Raw genomic sequence first — 22,383 nt, 5'->3', positions numbered from 1 at the left:
CTCACAATGTGCCGATGAAGCCTTCTGGGAGGGAGCGCGCGTTCCGGGCGTCAGGTTTGTTGTTTTGGTCAGAAAGTTTCAAAGTTGGTCTGACGGCTGTTCTCTACCTGTTTGTTTCTTTGTTTCGTTGTTTTTTTGCTTGCTTACTGTGGTTTAACTCAACGTGCCTTATTTGGAAAACGAGTTAATAAAACAACTAGCGTAGATGTCATATATAAATATATTAGCTAGTTATATATACACCCCCCAATCTCCCGCGAGACGGTTCACGTTGCCATTGTGTGAGCATAATGGTTAACACGAGCCTGTAAGGTAAACGAATAGGCTCCATGTTCACACGTTAAGCCGGAACTTAACCTCCGCAAAGCAAAGCAAAGGACTCTCGGACTTAACTTGTGTCTACTAAGACTCCCAAGTAGGCAATGTGAGATTTTATTCGATTTTATTTCTTTATTTTTGTATCGACGCTGTGCACGTGCACTCTCGCCTGCTAGCTACTCGAAGTTAAGCTAGCAGCTTCCACACCTGCACGTTTCGTTTCCTCCAGCTCTTCTTGTTGCTGTATGTCGAGCTTAAAGCCATTCACCTCATGTATTGTTGTAATTTAATGTCCCACTGTGCTGCTACTCGCATGTGAAGCTCCACTGTCCACACGCCGGTTACATTGCGTAAAAAGCCACGCGTTTCCTTTTAAATAAATCACTGCCTTGATGACCTTTCACTACCTTTTCACGTGCAAAATGAGGATTAAAAATAGCCCCAGCACAAAATCACAGGTTATAACCAAGATAAGGGAGAAGAGTTGAACAATAAGATAACAATAGCAATGGAACAAACACTTCATTTAGGCAGTCTTTGGCTTGACATTTTTTCACGTGAGCTGTTCCTAAAAGTCTTTTTTAGGTTGAATGCCTCAGTTGACATCTTCAACTTGTCATGGAGTCTGTTGGGTTGTTATCAAATCCAGAATTAAAGTGTGTGTATTCCGCACCACCGGTGTTGCATCTACACTGGTCAGTGGAAGCGGCTCGTTTTGTGTCTATATGTATGTTTGGACCAGAGTCTCTGACCTCCCACACTCGCATAACTCTGTTTTCTTTGGTCCGCAGATCACATCGGCTGGCATGAAAACTATGAATGCGGTGAGCTGGCGTTCCCGCGGAGCCTTTGACGAGCTGACGGACGAGAGCAACGGAATTCACAGAAGATAACGCCGACCTGCGTTCGCCTGTCCGGAGACCGGTCCCGGCCGGCCGCCGCCGCCGACCATGTCGGCAGAGCGGGACCCATCGCTTACCGCCGTCACCAACCCCAACGGGCCGGGCCGGAAGACCAACCAGCTGCACTACATGCAGAACGTCGTGATCAAATCCCTGTGGCGGCACCAGTTCGCTTGGCCTTTCCACCAGCCGGTTGATGCCGTCGCTCTTGGGCTCCCGGTGAGTCGTGGGAAAGAGATCTCAAGTGTTCTTCGAGCTTGTAAAAGATGCTTTCAATCCACATTTCAGTGTGTAGTGCTTGTTGGTAGTTAAACAAATAGGTTAATATATATGTATAGGCTTTGGTATTTGTTATTTTACTATCTACAATTGTGGTGAATTAGCAGGTCTAGATTTTCTACGAAAAAAACCACATTTTCCTTCAGGCTCTGATGGACAAAGTAAAAACTTATTCACAACCTATTTTAAGAGACCTCTTGGCTATCGATGCCAGATCTAGGTACATTTCATTGTGCACATGAACTCTCCCCACTGTGTAACCTTCATTCACCCGTTTGAAATGTCATACATGTGTGCGTCTCGCCCTGCTGGAAGGGGTCCTCTTTCTTTTCTTTCACTGCAAAGTAAAAAGGCTTCCGAATCCGTAAGTCTTCCTTTTTTCCTTTTGTCTTTCTCTCGTTTCCGCCTTCGATGTCGTCCTTGTTTCTCTCTTTGGTTATCGGTGGCCTCGTCATCCCTCATCCCATTTTAAGCGACACGGTGAGCGTAGAGGCACCGGGATGTGGCCTCGCGCTCGCCCTCAAGCCCATCCGATATTTCTAAAGTCCGTACACGCAACAAAACAAATAACTGGAAGGATTTTGAGAAATAACTGATAACTGTGTAACTGCATTTTTATACCTGTCCTTACATGCTAGTCAGTCGTTAATTAATGACTTATAAGCAGGCGTTTTAATTATGGAATAACTGCTAATTAAATAAACGAATTTAATGGAATTCTTTTTAAATAGTCTCTACTGTAGCTCCTAATTCCTCCCAATTAAAGCCGGGGAAAACACAGTAATAATCAGGTGGTGTTTTGGAGTGAGATATTGGCATTCAGAGCGGGATTCTATCCACATCTGTCGGGCATGGATGTAGAAATCTACGGCAGATGGGCAAATAAAACCCAAACCCTCTTATCTCTATGGACAGATACCTCGTCAAAGAAGAATGCCGGTTTATTACAACTTGGGTGTCATTTACGTTCTGTGTGTTTGTTGTGATAACGTCGTAAGCAAGCAAATATCTTTAGCTGGATGATCTCAATCACTTTGTGGGACTGAGAGTGAGCGTGGCTGAACGCTGTTTCCTCTTCAGATCCAAAAAGCAAGACGATAATCTTATGCCACATTGACTCCCCCCCCCCCAATCAGGATTATCATACGATCATAACATCTCCCATGGACCTGGCAACCATCAAGAAGCGACTGGAGAACGACTACTACTGTAACGCGGGCGAATGCATGCAGGACTTCAACACCATGTTCACCAACTGCTACATCTACAACAAGGTGAGGAAGCTCCGGGGGGGGGGGGGGGGGGGGGCATGGAACCTAAAGCCTCACAGATTTCACTCTGCCCTCCAGCCCACGGACGACATTGTGCTCATGGCGCTCGCCGTGGAGAAGGTGTTCTTGCAAAAGGTTTCCCTGATGCCGCAGAGGGAGGTGGAGAGTTTTCCCCCCGCCGCCAAAGGGAAAGGCAAAAAAAGTGGCACCCTGGGTAATAAACGCACGCGGCACGAACCCTTCTTGTATTTAGTCTTTGGCTCCAAGAGGCCACACTGCTTCAGACCACTCTGCGTACATCTGGTTTAGTTACTCACCTTTATTACCTTCGCATTCGAGAATGCGGAAGGTTATGTTTTGATCGCTGTGTATTTATTTATTTATTTATTTGTATGCGTGTTATTCACATAACTCAAAAAGTATTAAACCGAATCGCATGAAATTTGGTGGGATGATTGGTTATTATCCGGGGACCATTTGATTAGATTTTGGGATCGATCGGGTCAAAGATCATGAAAAGGTACCAAAAAAGTGGCTGCGGCGAAGCCATGCTCTCTACCGAGTGCCCATTCTAGTTTCCTCTTTTTTTGTGCGTGAAAAGCAGGTCCTATTTTTATTTTATTTATGTATTTTTTATGTGAAGCAATGTGTCAAAAAACAAACAAACGTTTAGTTAGTTAGTTGAATATCATAAACTAGTTATGATCACATAGGTAATTAAATGAAAAGAGTCCGGGAGTATAGATTCAAATCAGATTTGGGTGCGTAGGGTTGCAGTAGAAATAAATATATGCTTCAATATCAATATCATCATAATAATAATAATAATTACATGTTATCATATATGATAGGCAATAATTATAATAATCATCATAATAGTTAAGATCAGGTTAGGTGCGAGGCCAGACCGGGGCATTGCTGAGGCAAGCGAGGCGTCTTGATGTTGTCTTTTGACTTATATTGCATATAATAAAATCAAAAAGGTTAAAGCTCCCATAAAATAAGTGTTTATCTTCCCATGCCTTGTTGAGATCAGTGACCTTCTGCCTCTTCTTCTGTGTTTTTAAAAGGCACTGCCCTCAAATTGTATACCCCGTGGGTCCTTTAGTGAGGTTCTTTTTTTGCACTCACAGAAATTGAGTTTCCTCATTCCATAATGCACTCTGGAAATGTATACTGCTCTTAGCTCGGTAATTTTGTGTGTTTCTTTAATTGTTGACATATTGGACACTATTTTTAATATTTTTTTTAAAGGCGAGGCATGGATAGCCTCTCATACCTGTTGCCTCCTCACCGAACCCCCCTCCTTTGTGTTTAATCCACACATGCAGGTGGGCAGAATGGAGGCGTGGCCACATCTCCTCCAACTGCGAGCCTCAGCGACACGCCCTCCGGCTCATCCTCCGTGCCCAAAAAGCCGCCTTCACAGACCTCCGCAAAAGTGAGTCGCCCTTTTTTTTTACGTCTTCCTCGCGCTCGTTGGAAATCGCAGATCACGAGAAGAGCTTCCCCTCTTTTATCGCGTCTGTTTTCGTTTTTTTTTTTAAAGGAGAAGAAAGGGCCGAAGCGCAAGCTAGACGGCGGCGCAGATTCCGCCGCGACCGGTCCGAGTCGCGACGCCGAGGACCGGGGGGAGGAGTCGCCGGGACAAGACACGGAGCAGCTGCAGTATTGCAACAACATCCTGAAGGAGCTGCTTTCCAGGAAATACCAGGCCTACGCCTGGCCTTTCTACACGCCCGTCGACGCCGAGGCAATGCAGCTCCACGACTACCACCACATCATCAAGTACCCCATGGATCTGAGCACCGTGAAGGTCCGAGCCGCACGATGGTCTATCCACCCGGGCACGGGCGACTGTTGTCTTCGTGACCTTTATTGTCTCTTTTTCCCGCATTCCAGGAAAAGATGGACAGAGGCGAGTACCAGGAAGCCCAAGGCTTCGCTGCAGACGTGAGGCTCATTTTTTCCAATTGCTACAAATACAACCCGCCGCATCATGACGTGGTCACGAAGGCCATCCAACTTCAGGTACTCTTTTTGAATTATTGGATTACATAATTAGCACATGGTTGTCCTTGGCCTTCTATTTCACTCCATTCTCCCTTTTTTTTCGTCACTGTGCATGCGTTGCCTTCAGGGTGTGTTCGAGAAGAGGTTCGCAAAGATGCCCGACGTGCCGGTGGAGCTGCCGTCGCCAGCCAAGAGTGCCGATTTTAGAGGGGGCGACTTGGAGGAACCGGACGTGCTGGATGAGCCCATCCGACTCGCTGAGGTCCAGGAACAGGTGGGTTTCCACACACGCCTCGACTCTGAGTTCCTCTTTGCTTTGCGACACCACGGCTGATGGGTTCGTCGACCTCTCGCTAAATTCTCTTTAGTTCTGCCTTTACCTTTCAAATGCTGACATATAAGCTTCCTGGTAAAAAAAAAAGTGGGGTTTTGTACAATGCAATGAAAATACACTACCTTCAAAAGTTTGGGCTCACCCAGAAAATTTCATATTTTCCATGAAAATTCACACTTTTATTTATCGAATGAATTGCAAAGTGAATATTAAAATATGTTCAAGACATTGATTAGGTTAGAAATGATGATTTTTCTTTGAAATATTAATTTTGTTCTATAAGCTCAGTTTTATAGCTTCTCTCACCAGCATAACTGTTATCAGCTGCGCTCACATAAAAAGGGTTTTCAAGGGTTTTCTCCCCCTCCGTTAGTCTTCTAAGGCGATAACACAATGTACCATGAGAGCACTGGAGATGGGCCTCTACACACCGATAAACCAGAGAATAGTCATTTACCACATTAACAATGTAGAGTGTATTTCTGATTTGTTTAATGTGATCTTCATTGAAAAAACAATGCTTAAAAAAAAAAAGGGACATTTCTAAGTGACCCCACGCTTTTTGCATGGTATATTTATTGGTTTATTTTATTGATCAAACTGCTCAAACAGCTCTCTGCGTACTGTGACGTCTCTGCCCCGTCACCGAAGAAGAAAAACAAAAGGCACAAGAAAGAGGGCGGCGAGCATCATCGCGGCCATGCGAATTACAACTCCAGGTGGGCCGTTTGTTTAGATACCGGACTGACTCTGTCATCACGTCGAGACCCCTTTTGACCGCTTTGTCGTGGCATTTCAGGATGCCGGGGTTGCCGAGCGACGCGTGGGATCTGGGCGACGAAGCTCTCCAAATGACGTACGACGAGAAGCAGCAGCTGAGCCTCGACATCAACCGGCTGCCCGGCTTGAAGCTGGGCCGCGTGGTGCACATCATCCAGAGGCGGGAGCCGTCGACGGGCGACGCCGACGCCGACCCCAACGAGATCGAGATCGACTTCGAGACGCTGAAGTCGACCACGCTGCGCGAGCTGCAGCAGTACGTCAAGTCGTGTCTGCATAAGAAGTTCAAGAAGTTCAAGAAGTTCCAAAGTAGGCTTGACCTCGAGGTGGCTCACGAAGCATCGACGACGACGGCATCTGTAGCGTTTTGATTGTCTTCCTTTCCTCCCCCCCTCCCCCCTCCTTCGCCAGAGAAAAGCAGTCCTGCCGCCTCCCATCCCGTCAGCTGCAGCCCTTCTTCGGATTCCGCCGCCTGCACCTCCAGTGACTCCAGTTCGGAAAACAGCGACTCGTGACGGCTGCCGTGTTTTTATTTATTTCCTCCGTTTGTGACCAAAAGAGAGTTCTGCAAAAAAAACTGTTAAACACGCCCTGTTTTTTTTCTTCTGTTTTTTTCCGTCTTTAAAAAAACAAAAATGGTCTCAAATATTTGGACTCAGTGTGGCATTTCTCACTTCCTTTTTATGAATCGTAATATCCGGGCGCTGGTGTTTCTTATCAGGCGCTAGAAATTCCCCGGGGCACATTTCATAACGTCTGCGTTTTAATATCCTGCCTCTATCATTCATTTTGACCCGAGCGGTTTTAATTGCAGTGCGGGGCTTTTTCCAAAACGCACCGTTTGAAATGGAGTTATATTCTTCCAGACAGCCACATCTTTTTTTTCTTTTTTCAGTTCTTACAGTTGAGAGAAGTAAGTTTATCTTGTGCCTTATGATGATACACAAAGATATCACGTGGAAAAGATTCAAAACAATCTGGAGCACGCTGCACAGTTATACGGGCGGCTGTGGGAGACGTGGATGTTCATTTTGGTTGATTTGTTACTCTTGTACTGTAAACAGTTGGTCAAATGTGGAAAATTTATATTGAAATATTTTACCGTTTCATCTCTTTTTTTTTGTTGTATAATGGTTTAGCACTAAATGCACGTAGCAATTTTCTTTTAAATAATGTTTAATTCATTTTTCAAGACTTGAGTTCAGTAATCCATCAAAGTGTTCATCATGTCCACTGGTGCGTATGGCCAAGTAACTTGAGAGTAAAATTATGGCTACACGGCTCATGTTTCAAGTCGCTACAATTTAGATTTTGTCGATTCTGTTTGAACAAAAATAGAAGAAGAAAAAAAACTACCAGCCGGAATGTAATTGGATAAAGAAGAAGAAACACTTGTATTTATCTACTGTATGTTTTTGTTTGGATACTGTTAATGTGAAGCTGGAATAAGATACTATTCCATTCATCTGCTCATCCGTTTGTATTTTGTTAATAAAAGTAAAAAGCCCAAAGGCGTGGTCTTGTGTTTGTTGAGTAGAGTGTAAAAGAACCGGAGTCAGCAATACGCACCACGGTGACAGAAAGCCCTCTTGTGCTGAGTGCTCTCCCCAAATTGACACACACACATACACACACACACACATACTTGTGTCTGTGTGCGTGCGGTTGCAGTTCAGTAAATCAACCAGGAGGTGGCCATCATGCACTATCCTAACGGTTTCACTGTTGTATTTAAGGATGGATAATATAGCATTTATACTATGCTTATATTGTTATACACTACCGTTCAAAAGTTTGGGGTCATCCAGACAATTTCGTGTCTTCCATGAAAACTCACTTATATTTATCAAATGAATTGAAAATTGAATAGAAAATATAGTCAAGACATTGACAAGGTTAGAAATAATGATTAATATTTGAAGTATTAATTTTGTTCTTCAAACTTCAAGCTCAAAGGAAGGCCAGTTGTATAGCTTATATCACCAGCATAACTGTTTTCAGCTGTGCTAACATAATTGCACAAGGGTTTTCTAATCATACATTAGTCTTCTCAGGCGATTAGCAAACACAAAGTACCATTAGAACACTGGAGTGATAGTTGATGGAAATGGGCCTCTATGGAGATATTTCATTAGAAACCAGACGTTTCCACCTAGAATAGTCATTTACCACATTAACAATGTATAGTGTGTATTTTTGATTAATGTTATCTTTATTGAAAAAACTGTGCTTTTAGAAATAAAAATAAAGACATTTCTAAGTGACCCCAAACTTTTGAACGGTAGTGTATGTTATTTGTCAAGACACTCGTATCCCTTCAAAAGAAAGTGTAGATAAAACTGACATTTTTCTTTTGCCCTGGCAACAATATTGTTTTTAATACACTAGACAATTTGGGATATTTTGCTTCCATAACATGTCTTCTTTTTCAGACGAGTGGAAAGAAAACATAATACAAATTAAAATGCATTTCTCTTTTTATTTCACCACTTTGTCTGAAAGTTATCAATAAGTTAGGAAAGCAACGCACCGTGAACGTTAGCGATAAGTTAGAGAAGCAATGCACTGCTTTCTTTGAAGTAAACATTTTTAATGCAGGACATTCACCGTGCATTATTCATAGTTTTACCGTTCATAGTTTTACTTCAACCACATCCCCAGTTAGAGAAAAGGTGAAATGAAGCAAGACTAAATCTGGACATAAAAAAACACGGTTTGGGTTACTTTCACCTTGGTTATCAAGGACAGCATATATTTATTTAACAGCGGTATTATGCCGGCGGTAATGTTATTAATATAAGTATTGTATCAGTATAATAATGATATTCCTCGCTTTATGGTCAGATGCTTTCTTTTCTAAGCATACTCCAGGTTATATTTCAATTAAACAATGTTGCATTTCAGTTGAGTTTCAGTACTGGGCGGGAGAAGAAGAAGTCCCAACCACATGTACACTTCAGGGGGGGGGGGGGGGGGGCGTCTATTAGTTTTTTTCAGAGGGGTGGGGGTGGGGGGGCCCCATCCTGCAACCAGCCCCTCTGCGCGGGCCGGACTGCCTCGGGCGGCTTGATTGATCAATGCCGCGACTCCAATGGCAACTCGTCATTCCAGCCGCTCCTGTCCATCGCTCACAACGCACGATTGCTTAAAAAGACCACACGCATGCAACCCCCAAAGACACATCGCAGCAGTGTGTGTGTGTGTGTGTGTGTGTGTGTGTGTGTGTGTGTGTGTGTGTGTGTGTGTGTGTGTGTGTGTGTGTGTGTGTGTGTGTGTGTGTGTGTGTGTGTGTGTGTGTGATTAATGGATCTCCAGTTTTCATTTTCTTTTCACCAACTCCGATACGAACATTCAGGGCAAAACAAATCCATTTGAATCAAAGTATGTGCAGTTACCTGCACATGTATGCACTTCTGTATGCTAATGTGACGTACATCAGGAATCTGAGCCAATACCGTTATATATATATATATATATATATATATATATATAAATATGTATATTCTCATATATGCTCAATTGGTAACCAAATATACGAAGTTTATTAATCCGCTTCAGAACCGTTACTTATCCGAGGAGATTGCTGAGTGTGTTGTTTCTGCAGCACTGCATCACATCCACATACATTTTGCATGTGCGTTTATATTCACTTGTGGGAGCTGCAGGACCTCATAAGCTCGAGCTCAGCAGTATAAGTGGATCAGCTGCGGGCCGACCTCGCCATAACCCCCGTCTCTTTTCACGCTCAGGCCGGTTTTTACAGGTCACAGATGTTTTTTGCCGGCATGACGTCGGCGCGTGGACCCCCCGTGGCATTCCCTCAACGGCAAAGCTCCGCTCTGAGATCCATGCGTTTGCATATAAACTGCATGCATATTCTCTGTAGGTTGAGGACTTGTAACGGATCTCCGGGCGAGTCCATGTTGACGTTCATGTCAGCTGGATGTTGTGACTCCCCTCCCCCCAACCCCTCTCTACACCCCCGGGGGGCTCAGACGCCCGAGGATGAATGTGTTAAGCCAGCACTCCTGAAAGACATAGACCGCATCCACAGTCACCGTAAAACGGAAGCAAAAAAAAACTGCCCGGAGCTCTACAGGCTGTCCATAGCGAGTAGATGTGTGAAACCGCAGGAGATCGGGAGTCTAGGTCCAAACTGAAATGCTCTGTCGACACTGTTTCGGGGATCTCTATTGGTTCCAACTGAGAGTTATGCTTCCAGGCTCTTTTCACGGTGTGTGGCCCACTCCTGTATGTCGTTTGCATATACAGCGGGTACGGAAAGTATTCAGACCCCTTTAAGATGTTCACTCTTTGTTTCATTGCAGCCGTTTGCTAAAATCAAAAAAGTTCATTTTTATTTCTCATTAGCACTCCTACTTGACAGAAAAAAACTGAAATGTAGACATTTTTTCAAATTTATAAAAAAAGAAAAACTGAAATATCACATTACATGAGAAATAAAATGATCTTTTTTGATTTTAGCAAACGGCTGCAATGAAATAAAGAGTGAACATTTTAAACGGGTCTGAATACTTTCCGCACACACTGTATACATTTGGTCTCCAGGAGCTTCGACATTCACGATCTACGTAGCTATATCTTCGAAAAATGTGCAGATATCCGTCAAAATCAATTCCTATAATTCCAGAAAAAAACTGAAATGTAGAAGTTTTTTGCTAATTTATTAAAAAAGAAAACTGAAACATCACATGGTCGTAATTATTCAGACTCTTTGCTCAGTGTTGAGTAGAAGCCTGTTGAGCTATTACAGCCATGCAGGAGTCTTCTTAGGAATGATGCAACAAGTGTTTCACGCCTGGATTTGGGGATTCTTTGCCATTCTTCCTTGCAGATCCTCTCCAGTTCCGTCAGGTTGGATGGTGAACGTTGGTGTTCAGCCTCTGTGGCTTTTCTGCCCGGCAATTGAATAAAATAGGATTTCGGACTCTATTAATTTGAATCCATCCTTGAGCCGTACATGTATCCATGACCTGAACGTGTCTTGTACTTGTCCACGATTCCCCATGAATACATCCAGCTTTGATAACGTTAAAAAAATTAAAATCCTCATTCAGGCACAAGAGGAGCTCATAACGTCAGACGTTGCCGTCGCGTCGCTCGGTTTTAATGGCCTTTTTGGGCGTTCCATCCCCCGAAGGGAACCTGAAGGTTGAGAAGGGACGATTATGACAAACGGGTTGATCCGAGTAATGAGACACGACGGCGAACGTTTAACAAGGAACAGGTGGCATATTGATTTTAGCGACGATTAAGTGATTAATTGACCCATTTTTATTATTTTACTAACAAGGGCTGACATTGGGAAGTCTGTTGAAGATGAGAGAGACGGTGGGGAAATTTGTCTCGAGTGAGTTATCTGTAATACACACACACATCCTGCCCCAAAACCTCACATCGGACGGAAAAGGAAAAAAATAACCTTCAGGGGGGAAAAAAAGAAAAAAACAGGAGAGCAACAGAGGAGGATCCCTCTCCTAGGATGGACATAAGAATGACAGATGTAGGTATGCATAATTCATGAATGGAGACTAGTACATCCATGAATATGACATCCATCAGGCAGATGGCGGTGGAGGGCGGTGGGGAGGAGGTCAACAGGAGTCAGTCTCAATAGGACAGTGGCAGACCAAGAGTGGGCACACAGGAGGACAGATCAGGGACTATCCAGATTTATGTCTGCCAGGCAGGTCCGATCCGTTCCATCCATGGATCTCATGTGGGACCCATGAGAAAGCAAAAGTAAGGAGGGGTGTAGAGAGAAATGAGAATCCAAGGAGAGGAAAAGAAGAGAGAGGAGGAGAAAAAAGAGAAAATCCTCCTGCAGCTATAAGCCTATAAGCCTATAGGTACATAAGCAGGTAGCACCATGCAAATATGCCTACAACCCTATCAGCCTTTCTGTCAAAGAGGAAGGTTCTTCTCAAATCTAAGGTGTCTCTTCTGCTCTCGGACTGAATTGAAAGCTGGTGACTGAAAGAAGAGCTGACTGAATAAAGTAGGGGCTTCCATAAAACTTTTGCACTTCATACTACTCCCTACATTCCTAACTTAGTTTAGTGAGCTCTAGCTAGAGCGGCGACTACAATATACTTCTACAAAGCAATATATGAGAGATATGATGGAGCATCACCAATAGGGTGAAGAGAAGAATTTTAAAAGTTTTGAAAGAGAGAGTGCAGAAAGGGAGCCAGTGGAGCCAGGAGCAAGAGCAGCAGTTTTTCTTTGTTTTGGTTTTCTAGGTTTTAGTAGAGCTGCAGCATCTCTGGAGGGACTGATGAGGAAGAGGATAAACTAATTTATTATAAGCAGCCTGATAATAAGAGCTTAGTAACAGTCTTTGAGAAAAAAACGTTGCACCTCTTTTTCTTTTTGAGATTTTTGATTTTGATTTTGAAGATGAAAGAATCCTTGACTGAGATTTGAGATTTGCTTGATTTGCTTTTCTTTATCAAGAGTTAAAACACCAAGACTTTACAGTGGTGTTGGATGCCAGGAGTGGTGGCAATTTGACAGAAACCACATCACCAGATAACCATCAATGATAGGTGCTCAGGGAGGTTACAGGGACGATTAAAAATTTTTGTTTGAGTTCAAGAAGTTGCAGTTCAAAGTTGTCCATGTTTTCTTCAAGACATGCTTGAATTTACAGAGTTGGTTTAGTTGGTCTGGGTTTTTCATATGGTTATATATGAGTATCATATTGAGTATCAATAATATAAAGTTTATGGCGTTTATTGCCCAAAGGAATAAAGGAAGCATGGTAAAGTAAATGAAAATTGGTCACAGAACCTTGTGGAACCTCGTGATTAACGTTGGTGGTTATATCGAATCCATCGGCTACATACACAAACCGATCGATCTGATAAATAAGATTTAAAAACAAATTAGCTGCCGTAAATGAATGCTGAAACTCCAATCGACTCTGTAACAGGATGTCATGGGTCAATCATGTCGAATGCAGCACTAAGGTCTAACAAGACCAGGACAGAGAGGAGAGAGTCTATGCTGCCATTAAGAGAAGAGGTCATTTGTTTTCACCAGTGCCGCTCGGTGCTGTGAGAAACAAGAGGAAGGGAGGTGGAGAGAGGGTCTGTAGTTAGCCAACACTTCTGGATCCAGAGTGGGCTTCTTCAGGGAGAGGTTTAATAACAGATACTTTGAAGGAGTGTGGTACTGGCAGTGCAGAGACACATTGATTATGATAATAGAGAATAGAAGCCCCCTAAGGCAAACAAAAAAAGGCAACAGCCTTGCATGGATGGGTCCAAGTCCAGAGAGTGTTGTTCAAGTAGAACCCGCTGAAGGATTGGTCACGGTCGTTGGGAGAAAAGCCTCCTCCAAATATACACCAGGGCATACAGGTTTTCAAGGCCACTCCACTTTTGAGGACAGATTACACTGTTAAGGGCAAGAGAATATGTCTAAAAAAGTTCATAAAGTTTCAAAAAGTTTCAAGTTCAAGTTTTTTAGTTTTATTGTCACATATACAAGTATAATCGGTTCGTGAAATGAAATGCAAATGCAAACAGCACACCTACAGCAAAAAGAGAAAAAAAAAAGAGAATGAGAATAAAACTATACAATATCCACAAAAAAAAAGAAAGTATTAACAATATATATATAAAAAAGGGGCTCCCTTCTTTTTCGGTTCTAACGCAGCTCTAATGGATTCCAACGTTCACATGCCAACTCAGTGTTTCTCTGACTTTATGACATCACCATAAAAAACACAGGTATGATCGGGACAAGTCATGATGAGCCAATCGTATTTTTCCGTACCAGGTGTAGTGGCTTGAATGTTTTATTTTTGTAACCACAACTTTTAACTGAAACACAATCTTACTTTAACATCCCACCTTAAATACACACACACACACACACACACACACACACACATATATAATATATATATATATATATGTATATCAGTAGATAGGTGTATACAGTCACATATAGTTTATTATGATATACAGGACTGTCTCAGAAAATTAGAATATTGTGATAAAGTTCTTTATTTTCTGTAATGCAATTAAAAAAACAAAAATGTCATGCATTCTGGATTCATTACAAATCAACTGAAATATTGCAAGCCTTTTATTCTTTTAATATTGCTGATTATGGCTTACAGCTTAAGAAAACTCAAATATCCTATCTCTAAATATTAGAATATCATGAAAAAGTATACTAGTAGGGTATTAAACAAATCACTTGAATTGTCTAATTAACTCAAACACCTGCAAGGGTTTCCTGAGCCTTGACAAACACTCAGCTGTTATAAATCTTTTTCATTAACTTGGTCTGAGGAAATATTCAAATTTTATGAGATAGGATTTTAGAGTTTTCTTATTGAAAATAATCAGCAATATTAAAAAATAAACTTGCAATATTTCAGTATATTTGTAATGAATGTATACAGTCACATATAGTTTATTATGATATATAAGAACCAAAACTGGTTAAGAAAATAAATGAATAATAGGTTTGTATTATGTTTATCATTCAGGGGTGGTCTGCTCAGTAACCATGGTAACTTGAGTGGTTTGTGTACCTGAGTGTGTGGATGCCTCTGGTGGGGTCTTTAATAGCATTAAAGGGTTCAGTGACGTGCATAGACTTTTAAAATAAAATGATGACATTTGAAGAGGCAGAGGCTATGGCACATTCTTCAATTTTCATCATTTCATTTTTAGTCTTTATGGGTAAACCTCCAGAAAAACACATTGATCCTAAGTTTCCCGCAATACAACTTTAATGTGTCTTTTATACTTTTGCCGAAGCCTTTCAAACTCCACCCCCCAGTTTGTTTACTTCTGTTTCTGTATTTTAGAATAAATAAATGGCTGTGCAGTATCACAGTCATGGTATTGGCTGTGAGAATATAAAATGTGACACATAACATTAGGGAGGGGACTGTCCCTTTAATACCAAATACACCCCCAAAAATCCCAAATCATTGTTTTAATACAATCACATGAATTCTCACAACAATCCACTATACAAAAATCAGATTGTACTGAAAACCACGAGCTACTAGCTACCTCCAAAGCACACCTGCCAACGCTCAGTCATATATGTTTGAACTGTCGCTCTTTAAACCCCCTCGTGTCAGTAGCACGTGCAATGCGCGCCTCCTCCGCCAGAGGGCGCATACACACATTCCCGTTTAAAAAAAAGAATAAAATAAAAAGATATTCCCCGGCCTAAACCCACATCATTGGGAGTAGGGAGCCACTTTAACGAATATATTGCCACTCGAGGCAAGTTTTACCTTTGCGCGAGGTAATCGGCACGTGCGAGCTCGCGCCCCCCTCGCCCCTCTTCCTGAACCGCTCGAGTCGAGAAGCGCTTTCTCCCCATGTTTGTGGGTCTAGAGCCGGGACCGCGAAACATCCCCGTCGGAAAGGGAAACGAAGAGGGAGGTAGAGCGAGAGCGAGAGAGAGAGCGCGCGCGAGAGGACGTGAACGGAAGGGAGGCAGAAATCACAGACATGCCAAGCTGCACACACACACACACACACACACACACACACACACGCGCGCGCAGCAGCAGCAGCAGCGGCGGCGCAATTGTAGCGGAGCGCCAAACAAAGTAGCGTTTACCGGATGAACGCAAACACTGGGCTCTACTCTTCTTCTTCTCTTTTGATTTTTGTTGGTCCTCCTGGAAATACTTCCGCTGCCGGAGCGCGTTGTTCAGCCCGAGCGTTGAGTGGACAAGAGGGTTCCGGAGCCGCTGTGCAAACCCTGCCCTGTGTTTTGTGTGTGTTATCTATTTTCTCTCTCTCCACCCCACACACCCTCTCTCTCTCCCTCTCTTTATTGTTTGCTGTGGATATTACGGGAAGTTCTTGTTGTTGCCTCTCTTCTTCTTTTTTTTGTGGACCTTTAACTTCCGAGGGAACGTTTTGATGCAAATGTCCAGTCGCGGACTCCGGGCTTTTGGTTCCACTAAACGGACTTGAAACCGCTGTGTGTTGTTGTTTTCTAACCCCCCACCCCCCCCTCACACACACCGTATCGTGAGGCTGTGCTGTGTGTGTGTGTCACTGCAATGTGAGCCACTACAGTGAAGTGGGTACATGACAAAACCCTCCGCTGCTTCCAGCTGTTTTCTTACCCGCTGCTGGAACGCCTGACCCCCCGGCACCCCCCCCCCCCCCAGGTGGATGGAATATGTGAAGCAAACTTTTTAAGAATGAAGAAGAGAAAATTCACGTAGCACGTCTCTGTCGTCTGGATCCGTGTCATGATTTCGAGTCTTTATTTTTCTTTATTTTTCTTCTTCTTTCCCATTCCCCCCGTGTCGCCGGAGACCGGGGAGTCGACGCGCGTCCGTCTGGGATGGACGGGAATGTAAGCGCGGTGACGCACGGTTGCCAAACCGCCTGATCAAAATCCAGCTGACAGCGAATGATATAATAATACAAAAACTCCCGGGCACACAGGTAGGGGAGCGGATCGTAGCGTGGCTGCTCGCGCGCCGTGCAACACCCCCCACCCCCCCTTCCCCTCCCCCTTCCCCGCTGCTCTCAGTTGCTCCGCCACAGGGAGCCAATTCGGGGACTCGGCTCAGATACTTTGTGTGTGTGTGTGCGGGGAGTCCCCCTCCACCCCGCAACCCCCGGAACCGCTATGGAGGAATGGAGGCAATGCGGGCGGTGGTTGATAGACTGCAAGGTCCTGCCCCCGAACCACCGGGTCGTGTGGCCCTCGGCGGCCGTCTTCGACCTGGCGCAGGCTCTGCGCGACGGGGTGCTCCTGTGCCAGATGTTGCACAACCTCTCGCCGGGTTCCGTGGACCTAAAGGAGATAAATTTCAGACCCCAGATGTCACAGGTGAGTTGTGAACTTCCAACCCGGCAATGTGATGATGCTGTTTGATGTGACACACACACACACACACACACACACACACACACACACACACACACACACACACACACACACACACACACACACACACTTCTCATTCACACCTTGGGGGTTTCTTGGTCCATGCGTGATTTGGATGAGGTTTGGAATGACATTTTTTTTAACAGCATCCCGTTCCTGGATTTTATTCCACATATTTAATCCTTCCTGTCTATAAGAAGCCCACTTCCACTCTCCCACCAAGAACAGCCACAGTCAGTGGATATACAGGACGATCTCAGAAAATTAGAATATTGTGATAAAGTTCTTTATTTTCTGTAATGCAATTAAAAAAACAAAAATGTCATGCATTCTGGATTCATTACAAATCAACTGAAATATTGCAAGCCTTTTATTCTTTTAATATTGCTGATTATGGCTTACAGCTTAAGAAAACTCTAAAATCCTATCTCATAAAATTTGAATATTTCCTCAGACCAAGTAAAAAAAAAAAATAACAGCAAAACAAAATCAAACATTTGAAAATGTGTTTCCAGGTGTTTCGAGTTAATTAGATGATTCAAGTGATTTGTTTAATACCCTACTAGTATACTTTTTCATGATATTCTAATATTTAGAGATAGGATATTTGAGTTTTCTTAAGCTGTAAGCCATAATCAGCAATATTAAAAGAATAAAAGGCTTGCAATATTTCAGTTGATTTGTAATGAATCCAGAATGCATGACATTTTTGTTTTTTTAATTGCATTACAGAAAATAAAGAATTTTATCACAATATTCTAATTTTCTGAGACAGTCCTGTATATCTGGAGCGAGGTGCCATGCATATTTGTTTTGGAGCTAACGTTCTTGTTTTTGTCTTCTGCTTTTTTTTGGTCTTCCGCCAAACGCGTCACTGTTTTGGACGTCTCAAGGTTCCGCTGCATCCTGTTGTCAGGGGGAAAAGGATTTGACACGTTGTTTTTGCTTCCGGTTTAAAGAGCGTTATCCAGTCCCGAGACCAAATATATTAATCTGTTTTCCCCTTGTGTTTTTGTTGAACCTTTTCTGGCGCCTCGGCGGGTAGACAAGTAGAGCGAAATCCTTGAGGGGATCACGAGTGATTCGGGCCGCCAATCTCCTCGATTCGGTGAACCTGTATGGTTTCCCTTTTCAAATCCAGGGATGCTTGTGTTTACCCATGTCGTATTTTTCAAGAGGGTTTGGAGGCAAACGATGGAGTGAAGGTCGCCGCGAGTCCTTTCAAAGAGCGAGAGGCATTGCGGCGGCTCGGTTTTCGGAGGTCCTCGGCCTCCTTGAAGCTCTCCTCTTGAGCTCACTCCGTGTTTCCGTAAGCCGACGCGAGGAAGCGTCGGTTGAGCGCGGGAAGTCGACACGCAGGTGCTCTGTGGCCGACGCTCCCGTCGACTGAGCCCTTCGTTCACCGCGCAGTGATTGAAGTCGGGGGAACCTGCGCTGTGGGTAGATCAGGGCTGCCGCCCCCTCCCCCCACCCCCCTCTCGGCCCGCACAGTGTTTTCCAGGTATCTACTCAGGCCAAACTAAAACGCGATCCCCACGGGGCACAGTAGTCTGATATTCTCGGCACGCCTCCCGTGGCCCAGTTTCTGTCACAATAACATGATGGTGTGTGTGTGCGTGGGTGTGTGTCGGATCCATCCGTCTGGCTTTTCACGCTGCGTTGCTGGCTGCTGCTTTCTTGGTAAGTGTGCTTCGAGTGGTAAAGCGTCCCGTAGGGCATCGACAGAAACGGCATCCGCACTCCGTTCCGTTCCGATAATCCGTCCAGAGGCCGATATAAAGACGATAGTTTGGAGCAGGAACGGGCCGATGGTTTTGCGTTTTATATATATATTCGAGAGAGAACTTTTGTGTAGATAAATAAACTGAAGACGTAGCGTCCGAGTGGAGAATTTCTTTCGGGGAAACCACATCTCAAAACGATCAAAATAGTAACGTAGTAGTAATAGCTTGTTATGGGTTTTGGGGCCTCTATGCAAAAAGGCCATCTGGCCATTATCTGTATCACATGACGGGGCGTATCTATGTTTACATGCTCACTGCTTCTGAAAATAATGAATGTTGGGTTGCAACCCTAACCTTTGGTCTTCCCTTCTCTTTTTGCCTGGTAACCACCAGTAGCCGGGACTTATCAGCTCAGGGCCACTGGCTTCCATGAGAGAGAGAGAGAGAGAGAGAGAGAGAGTGGTCTGGATGGCTAGCTTTGATCCACCCACTAATCCGTGTCTGTGTGTGTGTGTGTGTGTGCGGGTTTAACCAAACCCTGGCAGCAGAACAGTCGCGTGTGATTCATGATAAGCGGAAAGGTCAGGGAGCGCGCCGGCTCTAACACTCCGAGTCACTGGGCCTAATGAAGACGAGGGGGAAGTGGAGCGATTACACTCTTTGCCCCTGATTAATGCGTTCTTAAATTGAGTTAAGTCCGTCCCGGTATGTTTGACTTGGGCGCTAACGTGTACGTCTTAATGCTGTGCGACCCGCCGCCACATCGGGAAAGAGTAACGCCCAGTGAAAATGGAAGTGCTTCTCCCTTTTTTAAAAATTCTAACGGACCCTCGTCCCAATTTAAACACTGGCAGCGACCCCAGTTTGTCCTCCGGTGTATACCTTCGTGCCTCGGTGCATTCTGGAGAGCTCAGGAGAGCCAGTCGGTTTTGGTGGAGAGCGTCCATAAAGCGGCACATGGACATCTGGATCTGTGACTTTGACTTTTATCTCCGCGGCTTTAAGGGTTTTCCAACGTGGGTTTTTCTGGTTTGAGATTGTTAACGGTTTTCAGGGCGTAGTTTTTGTTGTTGTGCGATCCGGTTTGAGACCGCTTTGGGGTCAGGTTTTGATTCTCGTCCCACCTTGAAAACCCAGAAATGTGTTGAGTTGGCGTGTTCTCCTCGCGCATCGCGGGGGGTTTTGGTGCCGGTTCAGGTAACGGAAATGAACCGACATCAACCGACACTGCTGATTCTGGCATCTACAAGTTGAGGATGTGCAGTTTTTTCTCTTCCCTTTAGTAACCATTGTACACAGAATATATTTGTGTTTTTGGCTAGTTACTGGTGCAAAAAAAGCAGCATTTGAAGGTGTAGGTCTTCTCTCTGGGGATTTTCCTGACTCCTTTTAACGGTGTACCGGTATTTTACAGATGAAACGTTTTGGCAAAATAATAATTTTGTTTTGCACGGGGAAATATGCATTCAAGTGTCTAATAAGTGGAAGCATCCTTCCGAGCATTATTCCAGCTCACAGCGAGGAAGTGTGTCGTGATACTCACACGGAGTAACTGACGGAGCAATGAACTTTTAAGTACCCGTGTCACGGACATCTGAAAGTAGCCGCTCGAGCAGTAAATGTCGGGTTGAGTCTCGGACCACGTCCAAAGCCGGGATTATTTCCACATGAAGTTCCTTGCAGACGGAGAAGATAGTAAACTTTTTCTTTTCTTTTTTCTTGTGTTTTTAACAGTGAAAATTTTTTGTTTTCATGCGAGAAGTTGGTTTTTCTCAGGTGAACCGTGAGCTCTGCCTCGATACGCGGAGAAAAGGCGGGAAGTATCTCCCGCCCAAAAAAAGTCAAACTTCAGAATCAGCTTTATTGGCCATATAAAAAAGACATTGAAGACAACAGAATAGCAACATGTATGTACGATATAAAAACAACAGTGACAATGAATTGGGGGATGTTAGTGCAGAAAGAAAGAGGCGATAGTGCAAGTATGTGGATGTGTCTGATTAAGTGTTCATCAGAGTCACGGGCCGAGGGAAGAAGCTGTTCTTACCTTTTGTTGAGGCGGTCAAATTAATCGCTGGTTGTATTTTTTTTATAAGGATGGCGAGGCTTCTTTACCTTGGCCGCTTAATAAGCACCGTTGCTTTGGAGCTCAAATGTGTATATATATATAATATATATATACACACAGAATCCAGTGCCTCAGGCTCCAAGACAATACTGAGGTGTGTGTGTGTTAGATTTTCTTTTTCTTTCTTTTTTTCTTCTTCGTACAGTTGGTGAGGTCGTTGTGAATACCTTTGGGATGACTCAGGTGTGTGTGTGTGTGCCTGCGTGGGTGTGTGTGTGTGGGGGGGTCTCACACTGAGCTTGCCGCTTCCATTCTCAATAAGAGTTCTCCTTCTTTGTCCGGCTCCCACCGGCAAGTTACAGGAGCTGGGATTGAATACTATTTTTATTCTATAGATTCTGTTTTTTTTCATACAACATCCCCAACGACTCTATAGCTGCAAACCTGCAATTAAAGAGTGCGGCACCAGCGTGAACGTCAGGTTGCAAACACAATGGACCTCAGGGTTTCCAATATTCCATCACAGTTATGGAGGGGCCCGAGAATTCCCCTGAATCAAACTTTCAAATCCACACAAATATTGTCAGAAGAATGTTGTGTATTAATATCATATTACAAGAATGACCCGATGTGATGGAGTGTCCAGTGAAACACAAGACATGTGGCTTCTTTATTTACTACTCCAGCTTTGTTTTGCACCCGTCGTAACGTTTGGCTCGTCGGGTTTGGTCTCCATCGACTTTTTGAGACACAAAAAACAAATATGTCTCTTTTTTTTAGTGTAGCTCTTCATTAGTGTGAACTGCGTGTCTGGAGAGAAGCGCTGACGGAACAGAAAGCAGGACCGCTGTGTTCGTTCATCAGAGCAGTCGAGCGCTGTTCAAAGTGTGATGCTATTGTTTTGAAGTAGTAATACAAGCAATTGTAATCGTGGTCGTCAATAACTCTCATTGAAATAGACGGAGTCATCTCTAGAAGCGTAAAACCTCGGGCTGAGGCTCAAAGAGCTCTGCCGGGTTTGAAATCCGATCAACGTTGTGGTGAATGCCAGCCCGCCTCCTTAATCTCAACGTCTTTTGTTTGCGTCTTCTGCGACAACCACCCACCGGTGTGTCTCCCCCTCCCCCCCCCTCCCCTCCCCCCCAGGGGTAATTTAATCTCTGCATTCCATCTAGCGCTGACCCCGTGACCCCCGGCGTGCGCCGGATGCAGGTAATACTGCTAATGGAGCTCGTTAGGGACACGTCCCGCGCTGCACAGCCGGGGCGTTGCCACTGGGAGCTAATGGGATTGATGGGGGCAGGGGGGGGGGGAAGAGGGGGTCCGGGACCAGGCCAGAGGTTTCCTAACCCTTTTGTATGAGCACATCCTGCGTCCTAAGGTCAGGGAACGCTTTTTAACTCCAACTGTAACGATGCGTGTGTCGCCCGTGGGTTGACATTTATTACTCGAGGGGATGGAAAATGTCTTTTTCTTAACCGTCCGCCGTGTCACGGCAAGTAGTCCCGTCTTTCACACCGACTTAGGATCAGTTCAGGGGCAGTATGCTGGTCGGCAGGTTTCAATAACATGGTCACAGACGGTATGTGTAATAAGTATGGAGATATCTTTTGCGTCTGCCTCTAAAATCCAGTCGCCGTGAACCGTAAAATATTCTAAATGTTATCCTTTTACTTTGTTATTGACGTCTAGAGTGATTGTTTGCATAAAAACACACACTTCAAATGATATGGAGAAAAGCAATTGGAAGCTAACTTAAACGGATCCTAATTCCCTG

General features: G+C 44.2%; 2 protein-coding genes across 14 annotated transcripts in view; both read left to right on the top strand.

Moving 5' to 3' along the window:
* The first annotated feature begins 16 nt into the window (after positions 1-16).
* Positions 17-7,408, top strand: LOC130205632 (bromodomain-containing protein 3-like). 5 transcript variants are annotated; one of them, XM_056433121.1, is made up of 11 exons: positions 61-1,013; positions 1,110-1,439; positions 2,636-2,773; positions 2,849-2,984; positions 4,102-4,211; positions 4,320-4,586; positions 4,673-4,801; positions 4,911-5,057; positions 5,730-5,836; positions 5,917-6,206; positions 6,309-7,408. In XM_056433121.1, exons 2-11 carry the CDS (start codon positions 1,269-1,271, stop codon positions 6,410-6,412), a joined length of 1,599 nt encoding a protein of 532 aa, XP_056289096.1. In that variant the 5' UTR covers positions 61-1,013; positions 1,110-1,268; the 3' UTR covers positions 6,413-7,408. The 5 variants fall into 5 exon arrangements, with proteins under 5 accessions (XP_056289094.1, XP_056289096.1, XP_056289095.1 ...); XM_056433119.1 differs by lacking the exon at positions 61-1,013 and adding an exon at positions 17-54 and having other exon boundaries at positions 4,102-4,586; XM_056433120.1 differs by having other exon boundaries at positions 61-415; positions 4,102-4,586.
* An 8,022-nt stretch (positions 7,409-15,430) lies between these two features.
* The window catches only part of vav2 (vav 2 guanine nucleotide exchange factor), a 195,865-nt gene continuing 188,912 nt past the window's right edge, over positions 15,431-22,383 (top strand). For all 9 annotated transcript variants that reach the window (XM_056431788.1, XM_056431786.1, XM_056431783.1 and 6 more), the window contains exon 1: positions 15,431-16,757. In XM_056431788.1, coding sequence (XP_056287763.1) covers positions 16,554-16,757 — 204 coding nt within the window. In that variant the 5' untranslated portion in view covers positions 15,431-16,553. The remainder of the gene's footprint in view (positions 16,758-22,383) is intronic.

The sequence above is a fragment of the Pseudoliparis swirei genome, chromosome 15 (assembly GCF_029220125.1).
Source record: "Pseudoliparis swirei isolate HS2019 ecotype Mariana Trench chromosome 15, NWPU_hadal_v1, whole genome shotgun sequence".
NCBI classification, from domain to species: domain Eukaryota; kingdom Metazoa; phylum Chordata; class Actinopteri; order Perciformes; family Liparidae; genus Pseudoliparis; species Pseudoliparis swirei.
Note: the sequence above shows the minus strand (reverse complement) of the source record. Positions and strands in the feature narration are given on the sequence as shown.

Coding starts and splice junctions, on each gene's coding strand:
- LOC130205632 (XM_056433119.1), top strand. CDS start 1,269: ATGTCGGCAGAGCGGGACCCATCGCTTACCGCCGTCACCAACCCCAAC. Junction 4,587..4,672: donor TGGATCTGAGCACCGTGAAG/GTCCGAGCCGCA, acceptor CCCGCATTCCAG/GAAAAGATGGACAGAGGCGA. Junction 5,837..5,916: donor CATGCGAATTACAACTCCAG/GTGGGCCGTTTG, acceptor GTGGCATTTCAG/GATGCCGGGGTTGCCGAGCG.